Source organism: Neovison vison, chromosome 2, assembly GCF_020171115.1.
Source record: "Neovison vison isolate M4711 chromosome 2, ASM_NN_V1, whole genome shotgun sequence".
NCBI lineage: Eukaryota > Metazoa > Chordata > Mammalia > Carnivora > Mustelidae > Neogale > Neogale vison.
This window is the reverse complement of record NC_058092.1, coordinates 203,449,664-203,471,494: the sequence shown is the minus strand read 5'-3', so window position 1 is coordinate 203,471,494 and position 21,831 is coordinate 203,449,664. Positions and strand designations below refer to the sequence as shown.

At 38.4% G+C, this 21,831-nt stretch overlaps 1 protein-coding gene across 3 annotated transcripts in view; it reads left to right on the top strand.

The window, feature by feature from the left end:
• Positions 1–763: 763 nt before the first annotated feature.
• Positions 764–21,831, top strand: part of BMS1 (BMS1 ribosome biogenesis factor) — a 46,518-nt gene continuing 25,450 nt past the window's right edge. For 2 of the 3 annotated variants that reach the window (XM_044240051.1, XM_044240049.1), the window contains exons 1-12: positions 764–832; positions 2,370–2,579; positions 3,545–3,735; positions 5,521–5,600; positions 9,459–9,647; positions 10,283–10,425; positions 11,133–11,254; positions 11,569–11,762; positions 13,616–13,755; positions 15,274–16,019; positions 16,220–16,321; positions 17,023–17,180. In XM_044240051.1, coding sequence (XP_044095986.1) covers positions 2,404–2,579; positions 3,545–3,735; positions 5,521–5,600; positions 9,459–9,647; positions 10,283–10,425; positions 11,133–11,254; positions 11,569–11,762; positions 13,616–13,755; positions 15,274–16,019; positions 16,220–16,321; positions 17,023–17,180 — 2,241 coding nt within the window. In that variant the 5' untranslated portion in view covers positions 764–832; positions 2,370–2,403. Of the gene's footprint in view, positions 833–1,079; positions 1,099–2,369; positions 2,580–3,544; positions 3,736–5,520; positions 5,601–9,458; positions 9,648–10,282; positions 10,426–11,132; positions 11,255–11,568; positions 11,763–13,615; positions 13,756–15,273; positions 16,020–16,219; positions 16,322–17,022; positions 17,181–21,831 lie in introns of those variants that run through there. The other variant, XM_044240050.1, reaches the window with a different exon arrangement.

The window sequence follows — 21,831 nt, the reverse complement described above, 5'->3', positions numbered from 1 at the left end:
CATACTGAAAAGAAAACCTCCCCGACAAGAGGGAGACATACACTCTGAAAATGTACCCATCTTTGTAGCCACGAGGACATCCCAGCTCATCTGAGATGGGGGTTAGATGAACTTCAAGGCAGGCCCTCAGGTGGGAACGGGCAGGGCCCTGGCAAGGTAAACCTGTGTCGGAAGAAACTACAGGAGGCTGCGTTCTTCCAAGGAAAACCCCCTTCTCAGGAGCAGAGAACGGGCTGAGTCAGTTTGTCCCTGCCTTCAGTCTTGGTGCGGGCAAAAGAGGGAATTACAGCATTAAAGAGGTCCGAGAATGTCCAGCTCTTTGAGGATGAGCAGGCAGATGAGCCAGACAGACTTCCGACCATCGGATATTCCAAAAGGCCATGGAGGAACCCGACGCCGGCGGCATTCGGGGGGACGGAGGGGAGCCATGACTCCGGTTGACCGAGACTAAATATGTCACTTCGTCTTTCGTCCTACACCAAGGAATGGGCTCCAGGCCGCACTGTCGCCACGGCCTCCGGGGGAACTGGAATGTGCTCCGCGAAACGACTCGGAGTCCCAATGCAAGGCTGGCGACGCCACCGCCGGCCCATCGGCCTGGAAAGGGCGAGGCGACCCGCGGCCCTCAGGTTGGCTCGCTTCGCGCAGTCGTCGCCTGCGCCCGTCCTCAACCAATCAGGAGCCTCCTTCTGGCTTTCCCTCGAGTCGTCCTTTGGCCGGTCTCTTTCTTCTGCCCCCTTGTTTCCTGCCGGACTGTGGAGTCCGCGCGTAGGGTAAACTTCCGTTTCCGGCGCTGTCCATGCGGGCCTGAGAAGTAGCAGTTGTGAACCCGGTAACGGCCGCGGTAGGGGAGGCGGTGGCGGTGGGTTTCCGGGGACTGGGGCTCTGAGAGTTTTGCGAATCGTGCAAGGTCGGCCAGGACAGTCTTTGCCCCTGAAGAGCGCCTCAGGCGCTGGCCCAGTCGCACACAGTACCTGCCGGAGTCTTGCTCCGAGGTCGTTGGGAGCGGCGGAATGAATTCGTGCCGAGAGCCCAAACAGGGTGGGGAGGTGGCAGGGAGAAGAGAGAGGTCGTGTCTTGGCGGGATAATCCTAGCAGGTGACTCAGACCTGGGCCAGATCTGTTGATTCCAAGTTGTGCGTTTTCCATCCCTCTCCCCGCCCCCAAAGAGGGAGAAAAGTGTCAGTACAAGTTTGGAATCAAAATGTAGTAGGGAAGAAAAATAAGGTCCTGAAATCACATAGCTGTTTAGTTTCAAAACAGTTCCTAGAACTCGGCTCTCCGAACTCCTGGCTGCTGTTTCATGACATTGTGCTGGTATATGTGGGCTTCCTATTTGCGCTGGTGTGTCTCTGACCGATCTAAGTGCAGCCTTCTCCTGTGGTCCCTTCACTACAGGGCATGAAAGATACTCTTTGGATTTCCTTCGCTGCTAGATCACAGCTGTTGTCCTCTCTTGGCAAAATGCCTAGTACCTCATAGGCAGACACAAATATTTATATAACTAAAATTAATTTAGTACCCTGAGTGAAGTGACCTTTTTTTTTTCCTCTTTTCTTAGTTTCTTTCTTTCTTTTTTTTATTAGCCAAATACTCAGATTGTATGTAGCCTGGTTTCCCAAGAAAGCTCACTAATTCAGTGGTTCTCAGTGTATGGGCCATGACCTCCTGGGACACTCATAAATCTTTGTTAGGTTTCTGCAGATCCATGTGATTGATCTCCAGGCATTGTTCACAACCAACCATATCTCACACATCTAGAAGTTACTGGTTTTTTTAAATGCATATAAGTGGTTATTATAATTTAAAAGTTTTATAGAATCCACAGGTACTAAAAGTAACACATGCTATCATGTGGGAGGATTATTAAAATGCTTTAATCTGTTAAAATGTCTTAAAGATGGTTTAAGTTTGGAAACCACTTCATTAGTCTAATTGATATTTTGGGCTGAGCAGTCCTGTATGGTAACTACTTGTCACGTATGGCTATTTAAATTTAGAATGGAATTAATTAAAATTATATTCAATTTCAGTTTCTCAGTTTCAATGAGTACATTTTAAGTTCTCAGAAGCCACATGTGGTAAGTGGCCACTGTGTTGAAAAGTATAGGTATAGAGTATTTTCATTATTACAGAAATAGTGCTGATATAGACACTTAAGATGAATAAAAAGTAACTTAAGCAGAAGTAACTAACAAATCTAATTTATAACATAACAGAAATGAAATTGGGAATAGTATTAAGCAGCGTCTATCCTTGTTGCAGGAATACCTTATCTCTTCGTAAAGAAAGAAATGAAATTTACTCTTTTTCCTTGGGTGTTTTCTGGATTGTAAAATGCTTCCCACATCCCTGCCTCACCAATGTAGGTTAGAGTTACTTGTGAATTGGTAAAAAGCCACTATGGAGACTAAGGACCAGAAGAAACACAGAAAGAAAAACAGTGGGCCCAAAGCTGAGAAGAAAAAGAAACGACATCTGCAGGATCTCCAGCTTGGAGACGAGGAAGATGCCCGGAAAAGAAATCCCAAAGCTTTTGCAGTCCAGTCTGCTGTGCGGATGGCTCGATCCTTTCACAGGTATGTTTAGCTGGAGTCTAGTTGTTCATTCCATTTATTCTTTTTAAACAGTAGGAACCTCCCCAGATGATGTTTGGATTCATGAGTCTTTAGCAGCTTTGAGGGACATGCTGTATTCCTTTCACTAAAATGTGACCAGGACGCCTAGGTGTGACTCAGTTGATTAAGGATCCAACACTTGATCTCTGCTCAGGTCTTGATCTCAGGGTCGTGAGTTCAAGCTCTGCATTGGATCTGTGTTAGGCATGGACCCTACATTAAAAAAAATTTAAAAATAGATAAAATGTGAGCAAGTAGTCTTTCTGTGGAAGCTGCCTTGTCTCCATTATCAGCCCACCGATTGGCTTTTTTTGTCCAAGAGAAAAAAGCTTGAGAGCTTTTCTTTATAGAATTTCTCTTTGGGACTGGTAGGTGGCTCTGTCGGTTAAGCATCTGACTCTTGATGTGAATTCAAGCCTGGCATAGGACCCCACACTGCGCATGGAGCCTACTAGAAAGAAAGAAAGAATTTGTAAAATTTCAACAGTTTCTGTGGTAATAGGTGTGCTTGTATTTTTTTTCTGGATATGTTTCATGTAATATGTAATAATAGCTTTATTTAATGAGTTCTTATTATATGTCAGGCAGTGTACTTTAAACATTATTGAATTAAATTCTATTAAGAGAGCCAAATTTAACTCCAGAGCTCCTACTGTTATTCATTATGATACACTATTAAACTATTTTTAATATTATAGTCAGGTAATAAAGCAATCAGATTTAAGCTGTGTAGATTTTTTAATACTCTACTGTTGAAGTCAGTCTGTTACATGTTTACTAAAGGGGTTATTTGGATTGGGTCTAGAAGTTATCAAGTTAATTGTATCCATATTGTCTGTTCTGCTGTTTTTAAAATCTTTCCTTGTAAGAATGATGCCTTTTATATTTTGAAAATGGATTTAGTTTTTCTTTCTTTTTACAAATAGGACTCAGGATTTGAAGACAAAAAAGCATCACATTCCAGTGGTTGATCGAACTCCATTAGAGCCCCCACCAATAGTGGTAGTAGTGATGGGGCCTCCAAAAGTTGGAAAGAGCACTTTGATCCAGTGCCTCATTCGGAACTTCACCAGGCAGAAGCTGACAGAGATCAGAGGCCCTGTAACGATCGTGTCAGGTAGGAGTGTGCTACCCCAGGCTGATAGGGCATATTTCATCTGAGGGACAGGCATGTCTTTGCTGAACATTTTCTTGACTGGTAAATATTAAAGTAATGCTCTCGCTTTTTGTTACCTCTCTTATAATACTAAATTGGCTATACCTTCAAAAAAGGATAGATTCCCCAATGTAATAATGATGTAGATGTATACCTTATTCTGACTGCTATCTGGATTTGCCAAGTGTGTTCCTCTGAAGTTTGGCAGGCCCGGGCAGCCTGGGTTGTTCATGGTGACCACCTTCATTTAATAGGTAGTAAGTATCTGTTGTGTGTCAGGCATGCCTTCTTGACCTCATGAAGCCACATTGTTAGGGAAGTGAGGGAGCTTTCTTTTTCTATGAGAATTTGTCTGGTCTAGAAGTTGGTGACCTTTCTGTTTGAGGGAAGATGAAACAAATCCCCAAAATGGCAATGGAAGAATCTGAAATTTCTTTCCTTTTTTAAAAAGATTTTATTTTTAAGTAATCTCTCCACCCAGCATGGGGCTTGAACTCACAACCACAAGATCAAGAGTTGCATGCTCTATTGACTGAGCCCCTAAAATTTCTTTCTTTTTTTTTTTAAATTAACATAGAATATATTATTTGCTTCAGGGGTACAGGTCTGTGAAATCATCAGTTTTAGTTCACAGCACTCACCATAGCACATACCATCCCCAATGTCCATAACCCAGTGAAATTTCTGATTATAGCAATAATATAGTTGGATGGAGGCTTTTCTTTTCTTTTTAAGATTTATTTACTTATTTTAGAGAGAGAGCATGCAAGCGCAAGTGGGGGCAGGGGTAGAGAGAGAGAATCAGCTAGATTCCCCACTGAGTGTGGAATCTGGAGCCCAATGCAAGGCTCGATCCCAAGACCCCGAGATCATGACCTGAGCCAAAACCAGGAGCAAGGTGCTTAACCAACTGAGCCACCCAGGTGCTCCAAGCCTTTTTTTTTTTTTTTTTTTTTAATCTAAAAGGCATTCCTGTCATTTTGACAGATTTCTTTTTAATATATATATATATTTTTAAATAGACTCTTACCCCATTGTGGGGCTTGAACTCCTGACTTGGAGATCAAAAGTCACATGCTCCACTGACTGAGATAGCCAGGGACCCCTTTGTTTATTTGTTTATTTATAGTAAACTCCACCCCTAACGTGGGGCTTGAACTCGCCACTCTAAGATCAAGAGTCTCAGACTGATTCCTTGTACCTTAAGTTAGAAATAATGATTGTTCCATGAAAATTCTCTTACATTAAGTTAGAGGATGTTTTTAGCTTAATGGAAACTTGGAAAACTTTAATATAGATAGAAGTGTTGGCCTACTGCTGAATGGCAGGATCATGGTCATAATGAATGTGCTATGTGCTCTTTCCAGTCAGAATTTTAACTCTTTGAGCACTTTATTCATGTGTATAGACTTTCAATATTATTTTAAAATAAGGGAACATAGCAAGAAAACTTTACTGGATAGAATTTAAAATGGTAATTAGAATAAATGGATACATTATTTCAGGATTTTTTAAAAGTAAAATTGGGGGGGGTAGTTCCTAGGTGGTACAGTCAGTTAAGCATCCCAGCTCTTGATTTAGACTCTGGTCATGATCTCAGGGTTGTGAGATCAGGCCCCATGTGGCGCTCCGCTTGAGATTCCCTCTTTCCCTCTCCCTCTGCTCCTCCCCCTACTAGCATGCTTGCTCTCTAAAATAAATAAAATCTTTAAAAGAAAAATAAAATTTTTGTCTTTTCACTTCCAGGTAAAAAGCGTAGACTCACCATTATTGAATGTGGGTGTGACATTAATATGATGATTGATCTGGCTAAAGTGGCGGATTTGGTAAGTCAGTGGGGGCAGTGTGAATTTCCCATGAGGACTTAACAGCAGTGTGGTCAATTATTTATCTCATGCTGAAGGAAAGAAAGGCTTATTGTTAAAGGGATGGTGAATATAATCAGGGATACCATCCATGTGTTTGAACTGATGATAATAATATGGTTATAATATATAATTATATAATATTGTGATAATTGTTGAGCAATATATAATAAAAATGGAATATGCACAATGAAATGTAGTCTCAAACCTAAAAACAAATTACAGAAAAAAACCTTTAACAAACATAGTTAATTAAGATATACATACAGATATATAAACACGTAAATATATAAGTAGTAAGACTATTTCTTGAACCCTTACTAGGCAATGTGCTAACAACTTTCTAGAAATGTAGTTCATCAAATCCCCCAAGTATGCCTTAGAGGTAGTAGGTATTATCTCCAGTTTACAAAGGATGAAACTGAGGCCCTAGAAGTTAAGTAGTTTGTCGGAGGATGGGAACTTGGCTCTTGGTGGTGTCAGAAACTCCAGTTTTTAATGATTATGACAAAATAAGTACATGAATTGCTTTTGAGAAATTGTCAGAGTTTATAATAGAAAATCTAGACAGTGCATAGTGTATGAAAATTGTGCAACTTTGATTGCATTTAATGGTAATGTTCATTAATCACATTTTATTTAATTATTTTTTATTTATTACATTTTAAATTAACAAAAATCTAAGAAAACAATAAAGCCGTATTGTTTAGGAAGAGTAGGGTAACGGAGGCTGTTTTTTGGTTGGTTTTTTGGTTCAACATTTTCTGGAAAGCTCTTTGGTGACATGAGCTACACATTTTATCCTTTGGCCCAGAAAGTGTCCTAAAATATAAAATAAAAAGCAATTTAATGTGATATTATGGCTGTGCCATTCTAATGTCAGAAAACTCAATGCCATTCAAATTTTGAACATGTAATGCTACTATTAATAAAAAATGTGTCATTGTCAACATAAACTAGTATAAACTAATGTTTTTGAAATTATTTAAATAATTTAGCATATGAGTAATTGGTTTCTTTTTTATGTAAAATATACCACATTTTTAATTTTAAAGATTTTATCCAAGTTCATAATTTCAAAAGAATAGATATATTAAGAAAGATGTCTTTTGATGAATACCCAACTTTTGTAGCAAATGGACGGGACTGGAAGAGATTATGCTGAGTGAAATAAGTCAAGCAGAGAGAGTCAATTATCATATGGTTTCACTTATTTATGGAGCATAACAAATATCATGGAGGACAAGGGGTGTTAGAGAGGAGAAGGGAGTTGGGGTAAATTGGAAGGGGAGGTGAATCATGAGAGACTATGGACTCTGAAAAACAATCTGAGGGGTTTGAAGTGGCGGGGTGTGGGAGATTGGGGTACCAGGTGGTGGGTATTATAGAGAGCACAGATTGCATGGAGCACTGGGTGTGGTGAAAAAATAATGAATACTGTTTTTCTGAAAATAAATAAATTGAAAAAATTTAAAAAAAGAAAAGCAAAAAAAAAAAAAAGAAAGATGTCTTTTTTTTTTTTTTTTTTTTAAGATTTTATTGTTTGACAGAGAGAGAGATAACAAGACAGGGAACACAAGCAGGAGGAGTTGGAAAAGGAGAAGCAGGTCTCCCACTGAGCAGGGAGCCTAACTTGGGGCTCGATCCCAGGACCCTAGGCTCATGACCTGAGTCAAAGGCAGACACTCAACGACTGAGCAACTCAGGTGCCCCAAGAAATATGGCTTTCATATACATCTTTTTAAGACTTAAAAAGGAACCCATGCGGGACGCCTGGGTGGCTCGGTCATTGAGCGTCTGCCTTTGGCTCTGTTCTTGAGCCCAGGGTCCTGGGATTGAGCCCCACATGAGCTCTCTGCTCAGCAGGAAACCTGCTGCTTCTTCTCTCACTCCCCCTGCTTGTGTTTCTCTCTTGCTGTCTCTCTGTCAAATAAATAAATAAAATATTTTAAAAAAGGAACCCATGCATTTGGTAAAATAATAAAACTGTATTACAGAGTACAGTGCATGTTTTCTCTTCTCTGCTCTGACCCCATCTCTCAATTTCCCTGAAAGCAATATCCTAGATTTGTATATAAATACACATGCTACCCTTTTAAAGCATATGCTATTTATTATACATGTTCTGTACTTTGCTTTCTTTTTCACTCAGTATGTCTTAAAAATATATAAGTACTGTAGCTCAACCTCATTCTTTTAAAGCATTATGTTGCATGTACGTTGATTTTTAAACTTTCTTTAAAATGTTGATTGTTCTGCCTTGGGTTGTAAAGCCTAAGTCACAGCAGAGGCATGTACATACATGGATTTGTGTCTGTGTGTACGTGTGTGCTTTGAAGGAATAATACAGTCTTCATTTATCTTTAGTTGACAAGATAGTCAGCTAAGGGACTGTTGCTACCTATTCCTCTCTTCCCACAACGAATTGCTTGCCCCTTGGCATTTTGTGGTGTCAAATGGGATACTGGGCTCTTCCACTGCCAGCCTGCTCACCTTCAGCCTGTTCAGTGGCATGGAAGAACTCTGTGTACCAGCTTGGCCTGTGGTCAAGCTGCAGTGGCAGCTGTGCTTTCTTGGAATGCTCAGTGGCCCACTTTCATGTATTTTTATGATTTAGGATTATGAATAATGAATATTCCTTAAGTTAACCAAAGATAAGTGTTTCTGGTTCTCTGTGTGTGTGTGTGTGTGTGTGTGTGTGTGTGTGTGAATTAGCTACAGAAAGATGGGAACAGAGATGTCTTTAATATCTTAAAACTAGACATATCCAGGAATCAATTCTGAAATTATTTTGCATGTTTAAAGAGTCAGATCTTAAAAATTGGTCTTACATGCCTATATTTTCTTAGATTAGCATTTGTAACTACTATTTTTTGGCTCAATTCTAAAGTGGTAGCTTTTTAATTTTTTTAAGTTTCTGAGCAATTGCATGTTACAAATTAACAAATAAGATAGCGCTTACTATATACCTCCCAGCAAAATTTTTTTTTCCCTGTGAGATGACTGAAACAAAAATATTTGGTTTTTTGGGGCGCCTGGGTGGCTCAGTGGGTTAAGCCACTGCCTTCGGCTCAGGTCATGATCTCAGGGTCCTGGGATCGAGTCCCGCATTGGGCTCTCTGTTCAGCGGGGAGCCTGCTTCCCTTCCTCTCTCTCTGCCTGCCTCTCTACCTACTTGTGATCTCTCTCTGTCAAATAAATAAATAAAATCTTTAAAAAAAAAATTTGGTTTTCTTACATTTTTGGTACTTTTCATTGATTACCACTTCATCCCATTTTTTGGATGTCAAAGATCTATTACTTCGTTTCTTGTTAGAGACCTTGTTATTTGGCCTAAAAATACCTTATAAAAATTTTTATTTCTTGAAGTGAGGACCTTCCAGGTGAGGGCCAAATTAGACCCAGCTTTTTCTGAGTTATTTCTAAACATCCAGTTTCTTGAAGTGGAAACTTATATTGTGGTGGATTTTGTCTCATGGCCTTTTAGAGAAAGTGAAAGGGTGGTATTTTCTCTGTCATGATGATCCCTAAGTAATCATTTGATTTAGTCCAGAATAGGAGTTGGCAAACTTTTTCGGTAAAGGGCCAGATGGTAAATTATCTTAAGCTTTGTGGGTCATAGTTTCTCTTGCAACTGCTTAACTTTGTCATTGTAGTGCAAACACAGGTGTATGCCATTCATAAATAAATTAATATGGCTGTGTTCTAGTAAAACTTTAGTTATAAAATAGGTCATGGGTCAGCTTTGGCTCAAGGACCATAGTTTGCTTATGGTCTATTTTGAGTAGTTTCCTTGAATAATTGTGTTTTTTGTTTTAGGTTCTGATGCTTATAGATGCCAGCTTTGGGTTTGAAATGGAAACATTTGAATTTCTAAACATCTGTCAAGTACATGGCTTTCCCAAAATTATGGGTGTTCTCACTCACTTAGATTCCTTCAAGTATAATAAACAACTGAAAAAGACAAAGAAGCGATTAAAACACAGGTTCTGGACAGAAGTCTACCCGGTAGGAAGAGAATTAATTATTGAATACTAACACTATAATTAAAAAAAAAAAAGGTTGAGTAGGATGGATTAATAAGCATTCCTTCAGGATTCACCTTTGGAGTTTCTTTTATATATCTGTTCATTGTCCCTGGAATATTTCCTTAAAATAGTCTATACTTCAGTGTGTCTCATTTGTCTCTGTAGTCCCCCAGCACCAGGCAGTACCTGGCTCTAAGTGTTTTAGATTTGGGATTATTTAATAGGGTTTGTCCGAAGCTTCTGCTAGTGATAGGACCAGGGACTATAGTGCACACATACTGGCACTCCACCGTCCACTGCATACTGCTGTGGCCCACTGGTCCTAGAGTTTTTTCCTCTGCCCAGGAGCCTCTCTGTCCTCTCTGTGCAGTACTCTAGACAGATGCCACTACTTGACTGGAGAGCAGTTCTGAAGCTAAATGTATTTGCACTTCTGCCTGTACTAAGCCCTGCTAAGATGAGTACTGAAAGAAGGCAGAGAAGTTGGGGAAGCACTGATAAGTGGTTTGTTAGAAGTCCCCCTTAGGATTGCTTCTTATTTAGAGGTCTTAATTTTGATGTAGTATTGACAAAACTTTAATTGAAATTTATGTTTTTTTCTTTTTTAATGTTTAGGGTGCCAAGCTGTTCTACCTTTCTGGAATGGTACATGGAGAATATCAAAACCAAGAAATTCACAATCTGGGCCGTTTTATTACAGTTATGAAGTTTAGGCCTCTTACATGGCAAACCTCTCATCCTTATATTCTAGCAGACAGGTAAAAAGTACATGTAAAGTTTTTCTTTCTGGCCTGCATATTTCAAAGCTACAAAGGTCATAAAAAGAACATTAATAGAGCTTATTTTGGAATAATGAGGGAGAAATATAGTTAGTGGAGAATACCTACTTTTTTGTATTATTACCCAAAGATGCTGTGGCTTCAGAAGTAAAGTATGAAATGTTTAGAAAAATGTGAGGCTTTTGAAGCATTTAAGGCTATATAATATGGTCCTATCCTGCTTTTTCAACCTTCATCTCAGTGATAACTGATTTGGACCATGGTGCTCTTGTCACCCAGATGTGCCCTTGTGCATTCTTTCCTTTATGTTTTTTCCATATTGTTTTCTCAGCCTGGAATCCCTTTCTCTACTTGCCAGAACCCAGGACATACCAGAAAACCTAGGTCAAAGCTTACTCCTCTTCCATAAAGGATTTTTCTGCATATGTATTCATCTCTTCCTTAACCCTAGGTGTATGTTATTTCCCACTTCTGGTATCTTACTCACAGAAGGTATATTATGTAGAGCCTAAGAGCAGTGCAATCATGTGTTTGCTTCTTTTCCTCTGGTAGATGATGAAATGCACTTCCTTATTTCTGTATTTCTTTTAATTTTCTCAACAATGTGTTCAGTCTTTGACACTTGAAGGGAGGTACAAAAACATTGACATTTATTTCTGCCATATGATTGGGTTTTATTTTTCTAGGATGGAAGATTTGACAAACCCAGAAGATATTCGAACAAATATCAAGTGTGACCGAAAGGTGTCTCTTTATGGTTATTTAAGAGGAGCACACTTGAAGAATAAAAGTCAAATTCACATGCCAGGTATCCTTTTCTTATAAAATGTACCAAACTTGTGGAACTCTTGGGACGAGTTACTTCATTTCTCAGGAAAACTGAAAAATGGCCGAACAAGATAGAGCCACATTGCCAGAAATTTTAAGACTAACTCAGCTCTGCCTCAGCTAGCAAAGGTGTTGAGTTGACCAAATCCCCTCTGCCCTGATGATGGTGGTTAGCTAGAGAGGCAGAGTGCCAGTGACAAACGATATCCTTGTGGCTGAAGCCTTCCACCTGTGGGCTGTTTTAGTTGACAGCTGATACACTTACAGCTCAAGCCATCTTCCTCTGTCTTCCAGGTGTAGGAGATTTTGCTGTGAGTGATGTCAGTTTCCTCCCGGACCCCTGTGCACTTCCTGAACAACAAAAGAAGCGCTGCTTAAATGAGAAGGAGAAGTTGGTTTATGCACCGCTCTCTGGAGTTGGTGGTGTCCTATATGACAAAGATGCTGTCTATGTCGATCTTGGTGGCAGCCATGGCTTCCAGGAATCGGTAAGAGGAAAGTTACAGGAAGTATTATAGTCAGCTTTTATATACTGAAACTTTTTAATCTTTATTTGTATTTATGGTAAAAGCTACAATATTTTAAATACACAGAATCCTCAATTGCACCAAGAGAAAGTAAAAGTCATGTTCTTCATTCTGTTGCTAAGACATACAGGGGATCCTAGGTCTTTTAGCATGAACGTTGCAAGTGGTTTGGTGCTTGTACTTCCTATCTGTCTTTATATAAGCATACTTCATTTTATTGTGCTTTGCTTTATTGTATTTCATCAGTATTGCCTTTTTTACAAATTGAAGGTTTGTGGCAACCGTATATTGAACAAGTCTATCAGTACCTTTTTTCCAACAGCATTTGCTCACTTTGTGTCTCTGTGTCACATTATGTTAATTTTCACAGTATTTCAAATGTTTTCATTATTATTATATTTGTTATAGTACCTGTCATAAGTGATTATCACTAATGATTAGGATTTTTAGCATAAAGTATTTTTTAATTAAGGTGTGTACATTTTTTTAAACATAATGCTATTGCAGTCTTCATAGTTACAGTATAGTATAAACATAACTTTTATAAGTACCAGGAAACCAAAAAATTCATTTGACTTGTTTTATTGTGGTCGTTTAGAACCAAACCCACAGTATCTCTGAGGTATGCCCATATAATATCAGTGTGTTTTCTAGCTCTCTTTGGTCTTTCTTTTTGTTTTCCTCCCTAAATATATACCTATTTATCTAGATTATATTATGTATATTTAGATTATTATATGTATATTTAGATTATTAGGTGTTATATGTAAATACCATGTATTTGTACACATATAGATGGTCTTCGTGTGTGTATGAGAGAAAAGTAATTTTTATTTTTTTTAGAGAATTTATGTATGTATTTGAAAGAGAGGGAGAGGGCTAGACAGAGAGCACGAGAGAGAGCATAAGCAGTGGCGTGGGGGCAGAGGGAGAAGCAGGCTCCCCTCAAAGCCTGCTCAAGCTGAGGGTCCCAGGATTGTGATCTGAGCCAAAGGCAAACAGTGAGCCGACGGAGCCACACAGGTGTACCCCATACTTTATTTTTTTATTTTTTTAAGTGGGCTCTATACCCAGTGCGGAGCCCAACATGGGACTTGAACTCAACTCTGAGGTCAAGACCTGTACTGAGATCAAGAGTTGGATGCTTAATTGGCTGAGCCACCCAGGCTTCCCATAATATTTCTTATATGGGCTCCAACTTTAAATGCTCGTGCAACTTTTGGTGGGCACCTAAGAATATGTGATTCCATTGTTCCCTGTTAGTATTTGTAGAGCTGCTACAGTCTTCTTTATAGCTGTATGGTATTTCATTGTCTGAATAAATCTTATTTATTGAACCAACCCTTGGAAATCTTTGGGGAGGTTACCCCCAGCTTCCCCTGGTTTGAACATTGCTGCAGTTAGCACCCTCAAGCATGCAGTTTTGGTCACTGGGAGGGATCTTTCAATGCAGTAAATTCCTTGAAGTGAAAAGTTTGAATCAGAAGCAGCAGAATTTTTTTTAAATGAACCCCAGATTTTCATTTCTTTATTCTGCAATGGAATTTTATTGGGAAGACTACATGTTTTGTGTAGCATTGGCACTTAAGGTTTTTCTAGCTAAGTAGGTTATCAGGTTATATACTCCATGAACTTGAAAAAGTTTAATGAAGAAAGAGGTCAATTTTAGACCTTGAGATTTTTTTTTTGAGGCAATAAGAAATATTTTCTGGAACTATGTTTAGGATAAATTTGAGAAACTGATTGAAACCAGTATGTCTCTCTTAAGAATTCTTGTGTGTTCCTCACTTTCATTTTCTGTGTGGCCTTAATAGGACGAGGTGAGGCCAACCCATGAACTGGTACAAAGTCTTATTTCCACCCATTCCACTATTGATGCCAAGATGGCTTCAAGTAGAGTGACACTTTTTTCTGATTCCAAACCACTGGGGTCAGAGGATATAGATAATCAAGGGTAAGTTTACCATTTTTTTGTTTTGTTTTGTTTTTCGTAAAAAATATGTTACAGATGATTATTTCACCTATCATTCTGCCATCAACACACATTTTGGTGGGATTCATTCCAGGTTTTGGGGGTTTTTTTTGCTTTGCTTGATATATACATATGTTTCTGAGGGCTTTTCAGTTATGTGACCTTACATGGAGGTATTCTGAAATAATTATACAGGATCCAGTTTTTAGCAAACCCAGAATATTCCTCAGATACCACAAAATTTTTTCTATAGGTTGCTTTTGGTTTCTATAGGTTGCTGAGGCCACTTGGCTTTCTTTTATTTTATTTATTTATTTATTTTTAAAGATTTTATTTATTTGTTTGACAGATAGAGATCACAACTAGGCAGAGAGGCAGGCAGAGAGAGAGGAGGAAGCAGGCTCCCTGCCAGGCAGAGAGCCTGATGTGGGGCTTGATCCCAGGATCCTGGGATCATGACCTGAGCTGAAGGCAGAGGCTTTAACCCGCTGAGCCACCCAGGCGCCTCTTGGCTTTCTTTTAGTGGCCAAATTCCTAGTAGAAGCAGAGTAAGGAAGCTTGTTCAGGTGGCCATTGAGAAGCTACGTATCCTGTCTCTTAACGTTTTCCTTAGGTTATATTGTAGTATGTCCTGGGTCATTACCCACTAATGTGTAGCTTATTTGAATTATTTTTAGTTTGGGTTGGGAACTGGTATATCTTATACATAGTGAGTGTTTTGGTTTTATTTAGTGATTTATATGACTCCCAGTAAAAATAAGTCTGAAAATGATTGAAATTATCTTGTTTATAACTTATTATAAATATATACAAAGGAAAATTTTTTGGAAAAGTTTATTTGCTGCCTTCTAATTAGCAGGTGGTATCGGTGATAGTTTAGTACTGTATTCTTATATTAGCTGACATTCTTTAATAGGAAGCTCTCACTTCCACCCTTTTATTTTAATATCACTGTTAACTACTTGACTTTTAAAAGAGTTCCATTTGTTATTATCCCATTACTATCATTCTTTCTGATGCCTTGATTGTCTCTTCAGTCTCTCTTCCTGTGTCCTTTTGGCCCTTCCCCTTTAGCCTTTGAGCACTTACTGTCTCCTGACACAACAGGATGTTCCAGGCTTACCTTTGTATTTTCCTTGCTTTGGATCTGGAATCAGTTATTTAAGGATCATCTATTTCAAGCTTGGAAGTGATCACTTTTCTAAAAGATCCATCAGGCACTCACTTTCCTTTAGATAAATTTTTCCCTAATGTTAGACTTTTTGTTTTTTAAAGGTTACCTCATTATTCTCTATAAGTTCTTTTGAAGAAAGGTGTTGGGGAACTGTGCATGAGTTTCCTTAGTATCTATTCCAGTATTTATCAAATTGTTCCTTTCTATGCTATGTTATTTAAAATCATTCCTTAATATCTTCTGTTTGCATAAGTATTGGCTTGCTATGTCTAGAGTAGCCAGTTACTGTATGAACTGAGTTATTTTGCATTTACTTGGTTATACAGACAGTGGATGCCAAAAGAGGAAAAGCAGATGGATTTGAAAACTGGTCGAGTGCGTCGGAAAGCCATTTTTGGAGATGAAGAAGATGAGTCTGGAGACAGTGATGAAGAAGATGATGAAGAAATGTCTGAAGGCGACAGGTTGGTGGAGAGCTCTAGTGATGACGAAACAGAAGAGGAGGCAGATGCCGAAATGACAGATACGGTGTATGCAACGGGCAAAGGTGTCAAACGGCAGAGACTTGAGGAGATGGAAGAAGACCTCGAGGTGGATTTGCCAGCATTTGCTGACAGCGATGATGACCTTGAGAGGAGCTCAGGGGAAGAAGGAGAAGCAGAGGAAGCTGATGAAAGCAGCGAAGAAGAGGATTCCCCTGCAGGAGGGAGGAGTCTTTCAGAATCTCAAGTTGGAGACAGTAGTAAAGCAGGACTTTTACAAACTAAGGGTTTGAGTAACAGTTTGAATCTGGAGAAAGCAACCCTCACCACTTCAGATTCAGGCCACTGCACAGCTGAAGAGGCATTTGCATCTGAAGATGAAACTGAAGAAAGCTCCTCTCTCAGTACAGAGGAAGAGGGTTCGGAAAATGAAGAGGTTATTAGAAAAAAGTTTCCAAAGTCTTCTCCAGTGGCTGGTGGTCAGAGACTGGGGTCAGAGAACTTTATTGATGAGACCAGTGATGTGGAAGACTTACTCAAAGAGGAAGAAGATTACAAGGAAGAAAACAGCTATTCCACAGAAACTTCAGGTATGCTTAAATTCAGTGTAACTATTGTTATAACTTGGCACTGGAATGTTCTACAAATAGAATGTCTACATTTGGGAGTCTGGAGATTTTGTTAACTTCTCAAATACTGCACTCAAAGGATTTAGGGATGAATGAGCAGTGAGCTTGAGGCAGAAAGGACTGATAAAGACCTTAACCGATGTCGGCATTGGTCCTTTCAGGTGCCCTCAAGTGGAAGGAAGACCTTTCCAGGAAGGCAGCTGAGGCCTTTCTGAGGCAGCAACAAGCAACTCCAAACCTTCGAAAGCTTGTTTATGGCACAGGTAAAAGAGCCCTCGTTCAAATTTAGAAATGTTTTGTTTCTTACACCGTTTTCTGGAAAGGAAATGAGGAAATTGGTTGGAGGATTTTGGTGGTGCTTTTGAAATCCCTATGATATTCTTGGCTGTCATAGTTTATATGTAGCAGATGTTTTTAATCACCAGCTCATGGGTTTGCCATAAAACTTTTGATGAGAATACTCTCCATTTTGTTATTTTATATCTTCTATACAAAGTGCTTCAAGATATTCTTTTGGGTAGAATTTTGTTCCAGAAAAGAACAAAGTGGTGCATTTTATTTTGTATTGTGGTCCTCAGTTACTGTGTGATTAGAACAAGGCCAAATTGAATTGAAGGGTTGGTGTGTACTGATCTCCATTTAGGTTTGCCCAAGTACTCTTAGTGATTAGAGACTTAGCAGTCTTCGAGAGAAACTCTTTGTGCTCATTAAAAGCTCTGTCTTTAAATGCCCCTTTCGTTCCCTAACCCCCAACATTCTGTCTCCTCACTGAATTCTTTGCTCCTTCCTTATAGGAAGGCCTAAGTCCTCCAGACACATTGAGCAGTAGTTCACTGGCCTTTTCTCCGTCTATAGCTGATGTGCTCAGGGATACCGCCTTACCTACCACAAACAGGGACCTGTCGTCCCAGGTCCTTTAGGGTGAAGATTTGTTCTCACTTTTTCATCATGGTGGTCTCTTTAGTGACGGAGGATAATGAAGAAGAAGATGGTGATACCAGGGAAGAACTTGGAGGGTTGTTCCGTGTCAGCCAGCCTTCAAGAGAATGTAAGCACAAGCTTGACTCTTTGGACTGCTCCAGATTTCATGTGGAGGCTCCCCATGATTGGGATTTAGAGGAGGTAAGGCTGAATATGAATTGTATGTTTGACTTCTGAGACAATTAGGGAATTGTTCTAAAAGATTATGTGATTTTATTAGCTTTTCATTTTTGTGAGATAATAGGACATCCTCCCAGATATTGGACTGGATCTTAAGAAATAATGTGTTTTGAGTTTAGGGTGACTGTGTGCGTGTTATGGAAAAATGGAAACTGTACATAATCATGTTAATCTTTATTTTGAAGGATTGCACATAAGTTTTCATATATTTGAAATATTTTGTGTTTTATAACTAGGATATACCTCATGTCCCTGAGTGAGAATTTATAATTGCTACTATCTGTAAGCAAAAAAATCCATGACACTGGTAAATTTTCTTCCCCTGCTCACCAGTCTTTAGTCACACTGGAATTCATTGAGTTCTCAAAGTTGCCAGGCTTAATCCTATCTTAGACCTCTTGCCCCTCAGGTTTCTCTTCTGCAATGTTCTGACGTTCTTAAGGCTGGCCTCTTCTGATCTCTCAGTTTTGGTTAAATATCACTCCTCAGGCCTGATCACTATCATATTTCTTAATTTAATTCATTGAGTGCACTTACACACTTTATGAGATTTTATGTAACTTTTTTGTTTGCAGTACAACTTCATATAGATTATAGAAAACCACATAAAAACAACTGTTTAAGTTAATGGCTTACTAGGTGAGGACCGATGTAACCACTGTGTGTCCATCATAGTCATAGTCCTGTCCTCCCTGCAAAAGGAACTGTGACTCTTATGGTAATCATTTCCTACTTTTCTTCATAATTTCTTTCTCCAAGTTTGTACTATAGGTTAGTTTTATCAGATTTTGGGGGTTTGTTTTTTCACTATACATTTTCAGTCTCTTAATCTACAGTCCCTTCCACCTGTCTCTTCCCCCCCCCCTTATATTTTATTTGTTTAAGAAACTTAAGTGTTTGATGTGTAGAGTTTCTTATAGTCTGGTTTTTGTGGATTGCGTTGTGTCTTAGGTGCAGTTTATCAGGCTTCTTTCTTTGTATTTCCTGTAAAATGGTGCAGAGCAATACCAATAGAACTGTGTGTGATATGGAAATGATCTGTAGATCATTGAGCTGTCCATTGTGGCTACTTGTGTCTGTTGAGTACTTTAAGTGTAGCTAGTAAGACAGAAGAATTTAATTTTTAAATTTATTTTAGTTTTATTTTATATTAATTCTTTAGAATTTAAATAACCATGTAGTTTTAGCCACCCTATGGACAGCATATCTAGAAATTTGATTAGATTTAGTTTTTTTTTTTATTTTTGGAAAGACTGCTTCCTAGATGGTGATGTTTGTTCATTAGGAGGCACATAAAATCATCTTATGATAAAATCTGTTGATCCTTAATGTTTAGATCCATTAATTTATTAAGGATGTAAAATGGTGAGATTCTGTTCAGTTTGCTCTTTATTTATTACCTGGAATACCTCTATAAAGAGAAACCTCCACTCATCTACTATTTGGTTACTCAGTTCCTTATAAGCAGGATAAATACTTGATTCTTTTTATTAGTTTTCAGAATGATTTTTTTTCAAGTATCATTTTGAACTCCATAGAATTTAATATTGAATGTTTCTTTCCACTGAACTTGTTCTCTTTGTGGATACTCATGTTGTCCCATTTCTGGCCAGTTAGAATCTCTTTAAGTTGGTTCCTAAATTCTTTTGACTTGATCCTAATAGTCTTTAATTGCTCCTTTGCCATCTGATATGATGAGGTATTCCAGGATCATCTTCTGTATTTCTGATGCCAGACTTGGAAGCAGCCATAAGAAGTCCTGATTTCTTCTAGTACAAAATGGTATTTCAGCATCACAATCTAGGCATAGGAATACATACTGTTTTGGTCTGGTCATTGTTTCTAGGTCTTTCAGTGACCAGAGATAGAATTCATAGTTCTTTCCAATTCAGAACTGCAGAGTTCTTATTTAACCTCTTTTATTTTACATTTGCATCTCTGTTTTCCACTGGGAAATTAATTTCGTTTGACTCTGAAGATGATGAAATCAGAGAAGTGTATAATCACTCATTTGCTTTACCCCATTACATACAAAATAATGTCAGAATAGCATTACACATGTTACTGTTAATATGATTACTGAAAACAGAGGGTTTTTTTCCCCTCATATATTCCCCCATTTCTCTTTTCAAAAGTGCCTACAGGTTTACATTCCTACCAGCAGTGTATGAGGCAGGCTCCTGATTTCTCTATATCCTCACCAACACTTGTTAGTAGCTGTTTTTATTATTATTATTATAGCCATTTTGTTGGTGTGATTTAGTATCTCAGTTTTGATTTGCCTTTCTCTGATAGCTAATGATATTGGGCATCTTTTCATGTGCTTACTGGCCATTTGAAGAAATATCTATTCATATGGTTTGCCCATTTTAAAAAATTGTGGGTTTTCTTGGTCATTGTTTGTAAGAGTTGAATATATATTCAGTTTGTCACATAAATGATTTACAGATATTTTCTCCCATTCTGTGGGTTGTTTTTTCTTTAACCTTTTTTTTTTTTAAAGATTTTATTTATTTATTTGACAGATCACAAGCAGGCAGAGAGAGGGGGAAGCAGACTCCCCGCTGAGCAGAGAGCCCAATGTGGGACTTGATTCCGGGGTCCTGGGATCATGACCTGAGCTGAAGACAGAGGCTTTAACCCACTGAGCCACCCAGGCGCCCCTTCTTTAACCTTTAAAGTGCAAAATTAAGCATTTTTAAAAAGATTTTATTTATTTTATTATTAAAACATTTTTTTTTAAGTTTTTATTCATTTATTTGACAGAGAGAGAGAGAGATCATAAGCAGGCAGAGAGGCAGGCAGAGACAGGGGGAAACAGGCTCCCTGCTTAGCAGAGAGCCTAATGCTGGGCTTGATTCCAGGACCCTGAGATCGTGACCCAAGCCAAAGGCAGAGGCTTAACCCACTGAGCCACTAAGATTTTATTTATTTATCAAAGAGTGCATGAGAGCATGAGTGGGGTTAAGAGGCTGGAGGTCAGAGGAAGAGGGGTAAGCAGGCTTCCCGTTGGATAAGGAGCCTGATATAGGGCTCCATCCCAGGACCCTGGCATGATGACCTGAGCCAAAGGCAGACGTTTAACTGACTGAGCCACCCACATGCCCCAATAAAGTTCTAAGTTTTTTTTTTTTTTTTAAAGTTCTAAGTTTTAATGAGGTTTAAGTTACTTATATTTCTGTTATTTCTGTGTTTGGTATCATATCTAAGAAACCATTGCTAAATCTGAGATCATGAAGCTTCACTCTTGTGTTTTCATCTAATAGTTTTATAGTTTAGTTTTTAAATTTTGGTCATTAATCCATTTTAAGTTAATTTTAGTATTTGTAATGAGGTAAGTTCAACTTCCTTCTTTTTTGCCTATAGATAGCCAATTGTCCTAGCACCATTTGTTGAAAAGACTATTCTTTCCCCATTGCCTTGTCTTGGCACCATGAATGAAAATCACTTGACCATAGATACATAGATTTATTTATGGACTTTTAGTTATATTTCACTGACTTATATCTTCTTTATGCTAATACCTTACTCTTTGATTACTGTTGCTTTGTAGTAAGTTTTGAAATTGGAAAATGTGAGTTTTCTAGGTTTGTTCTTTTTTAAGATTGGTTTACCTGTATGGATCCCTTGGGTTTTCTATGTTATAGGATCAGCATTTTCATTTCTACAAAGAAGCCAGTTAGGATTTTAATAGGGATTGTGTTGAATCTGTAGATCACTTAGGATGGTATTGATATCTTTACAATATTAAGTCTTTTGTTCCATTAAAATAGGATGCCTTTTCTTCTATTTAGCTCTTTAATTTCTTTCAAGAACATTTTATAGTTATCAGAGTATAAGCTTTGCACTTCTTTATTGAGTTTATTCCTAGTATTTTAGTGTTTTCAGTGCCATTGTAAAAGGAACTTTTTTTTCTATTTCATATTTGGATTTTCATTGTTAGTGTATAGAAATAAAATTTATTGTTGTATATTGATCTAGTATTTTGCAACCTCGCTAAATTTATTTATTCTGAAAGTATTTCAGTGGACCCCTAGGATTTTCTATAAACAAGACCATATCATTTATGAGTTGAGTAGAGTTAGTTTTCTTTCCTTCCTTTTTTTGGTTTTTTTTTAAGGTTTTTTTTTTTTTTTTTTTTTTAAGGTTTTATTTATTTATTTGACAGACAGAGATCACAAGTAGGCAGAGAGGCAGGCAGAGAGAGAGGAAGGGAAACAGACTCCTTGCCAAGCAGAGAGCCCGATGCGGGGCTCTGTCCCAGGACCCTGAAATCATGACCTGAGCCGAAGGAAGAGGCTTAACCCACTGAGCCACCCAGGCACCCTGTAGTTTTCCTTTCTAAACTAGATGCCTTTATTTCAATTTCTTGCGTAATTGTCCTGGCTAGAATGTCTAGTACAGTGTTGAATAGAAGTGGTGAGAGGAGACTGTCTTGCTTTACTCCTTATCTTAGGGGGAAAGTTCTCAATTTTAACCATTTAATATGACGCTAGCTGTGGGTTTTTTATGGATGCTGCTTATCAGATTGAGAAAGTTCCCTTCTCCTCTTGGTTTGTTTAGTGTTTTTATCGTGGAGGATCTATTTTTTAATTTTTTTGGTCTTTGGTTC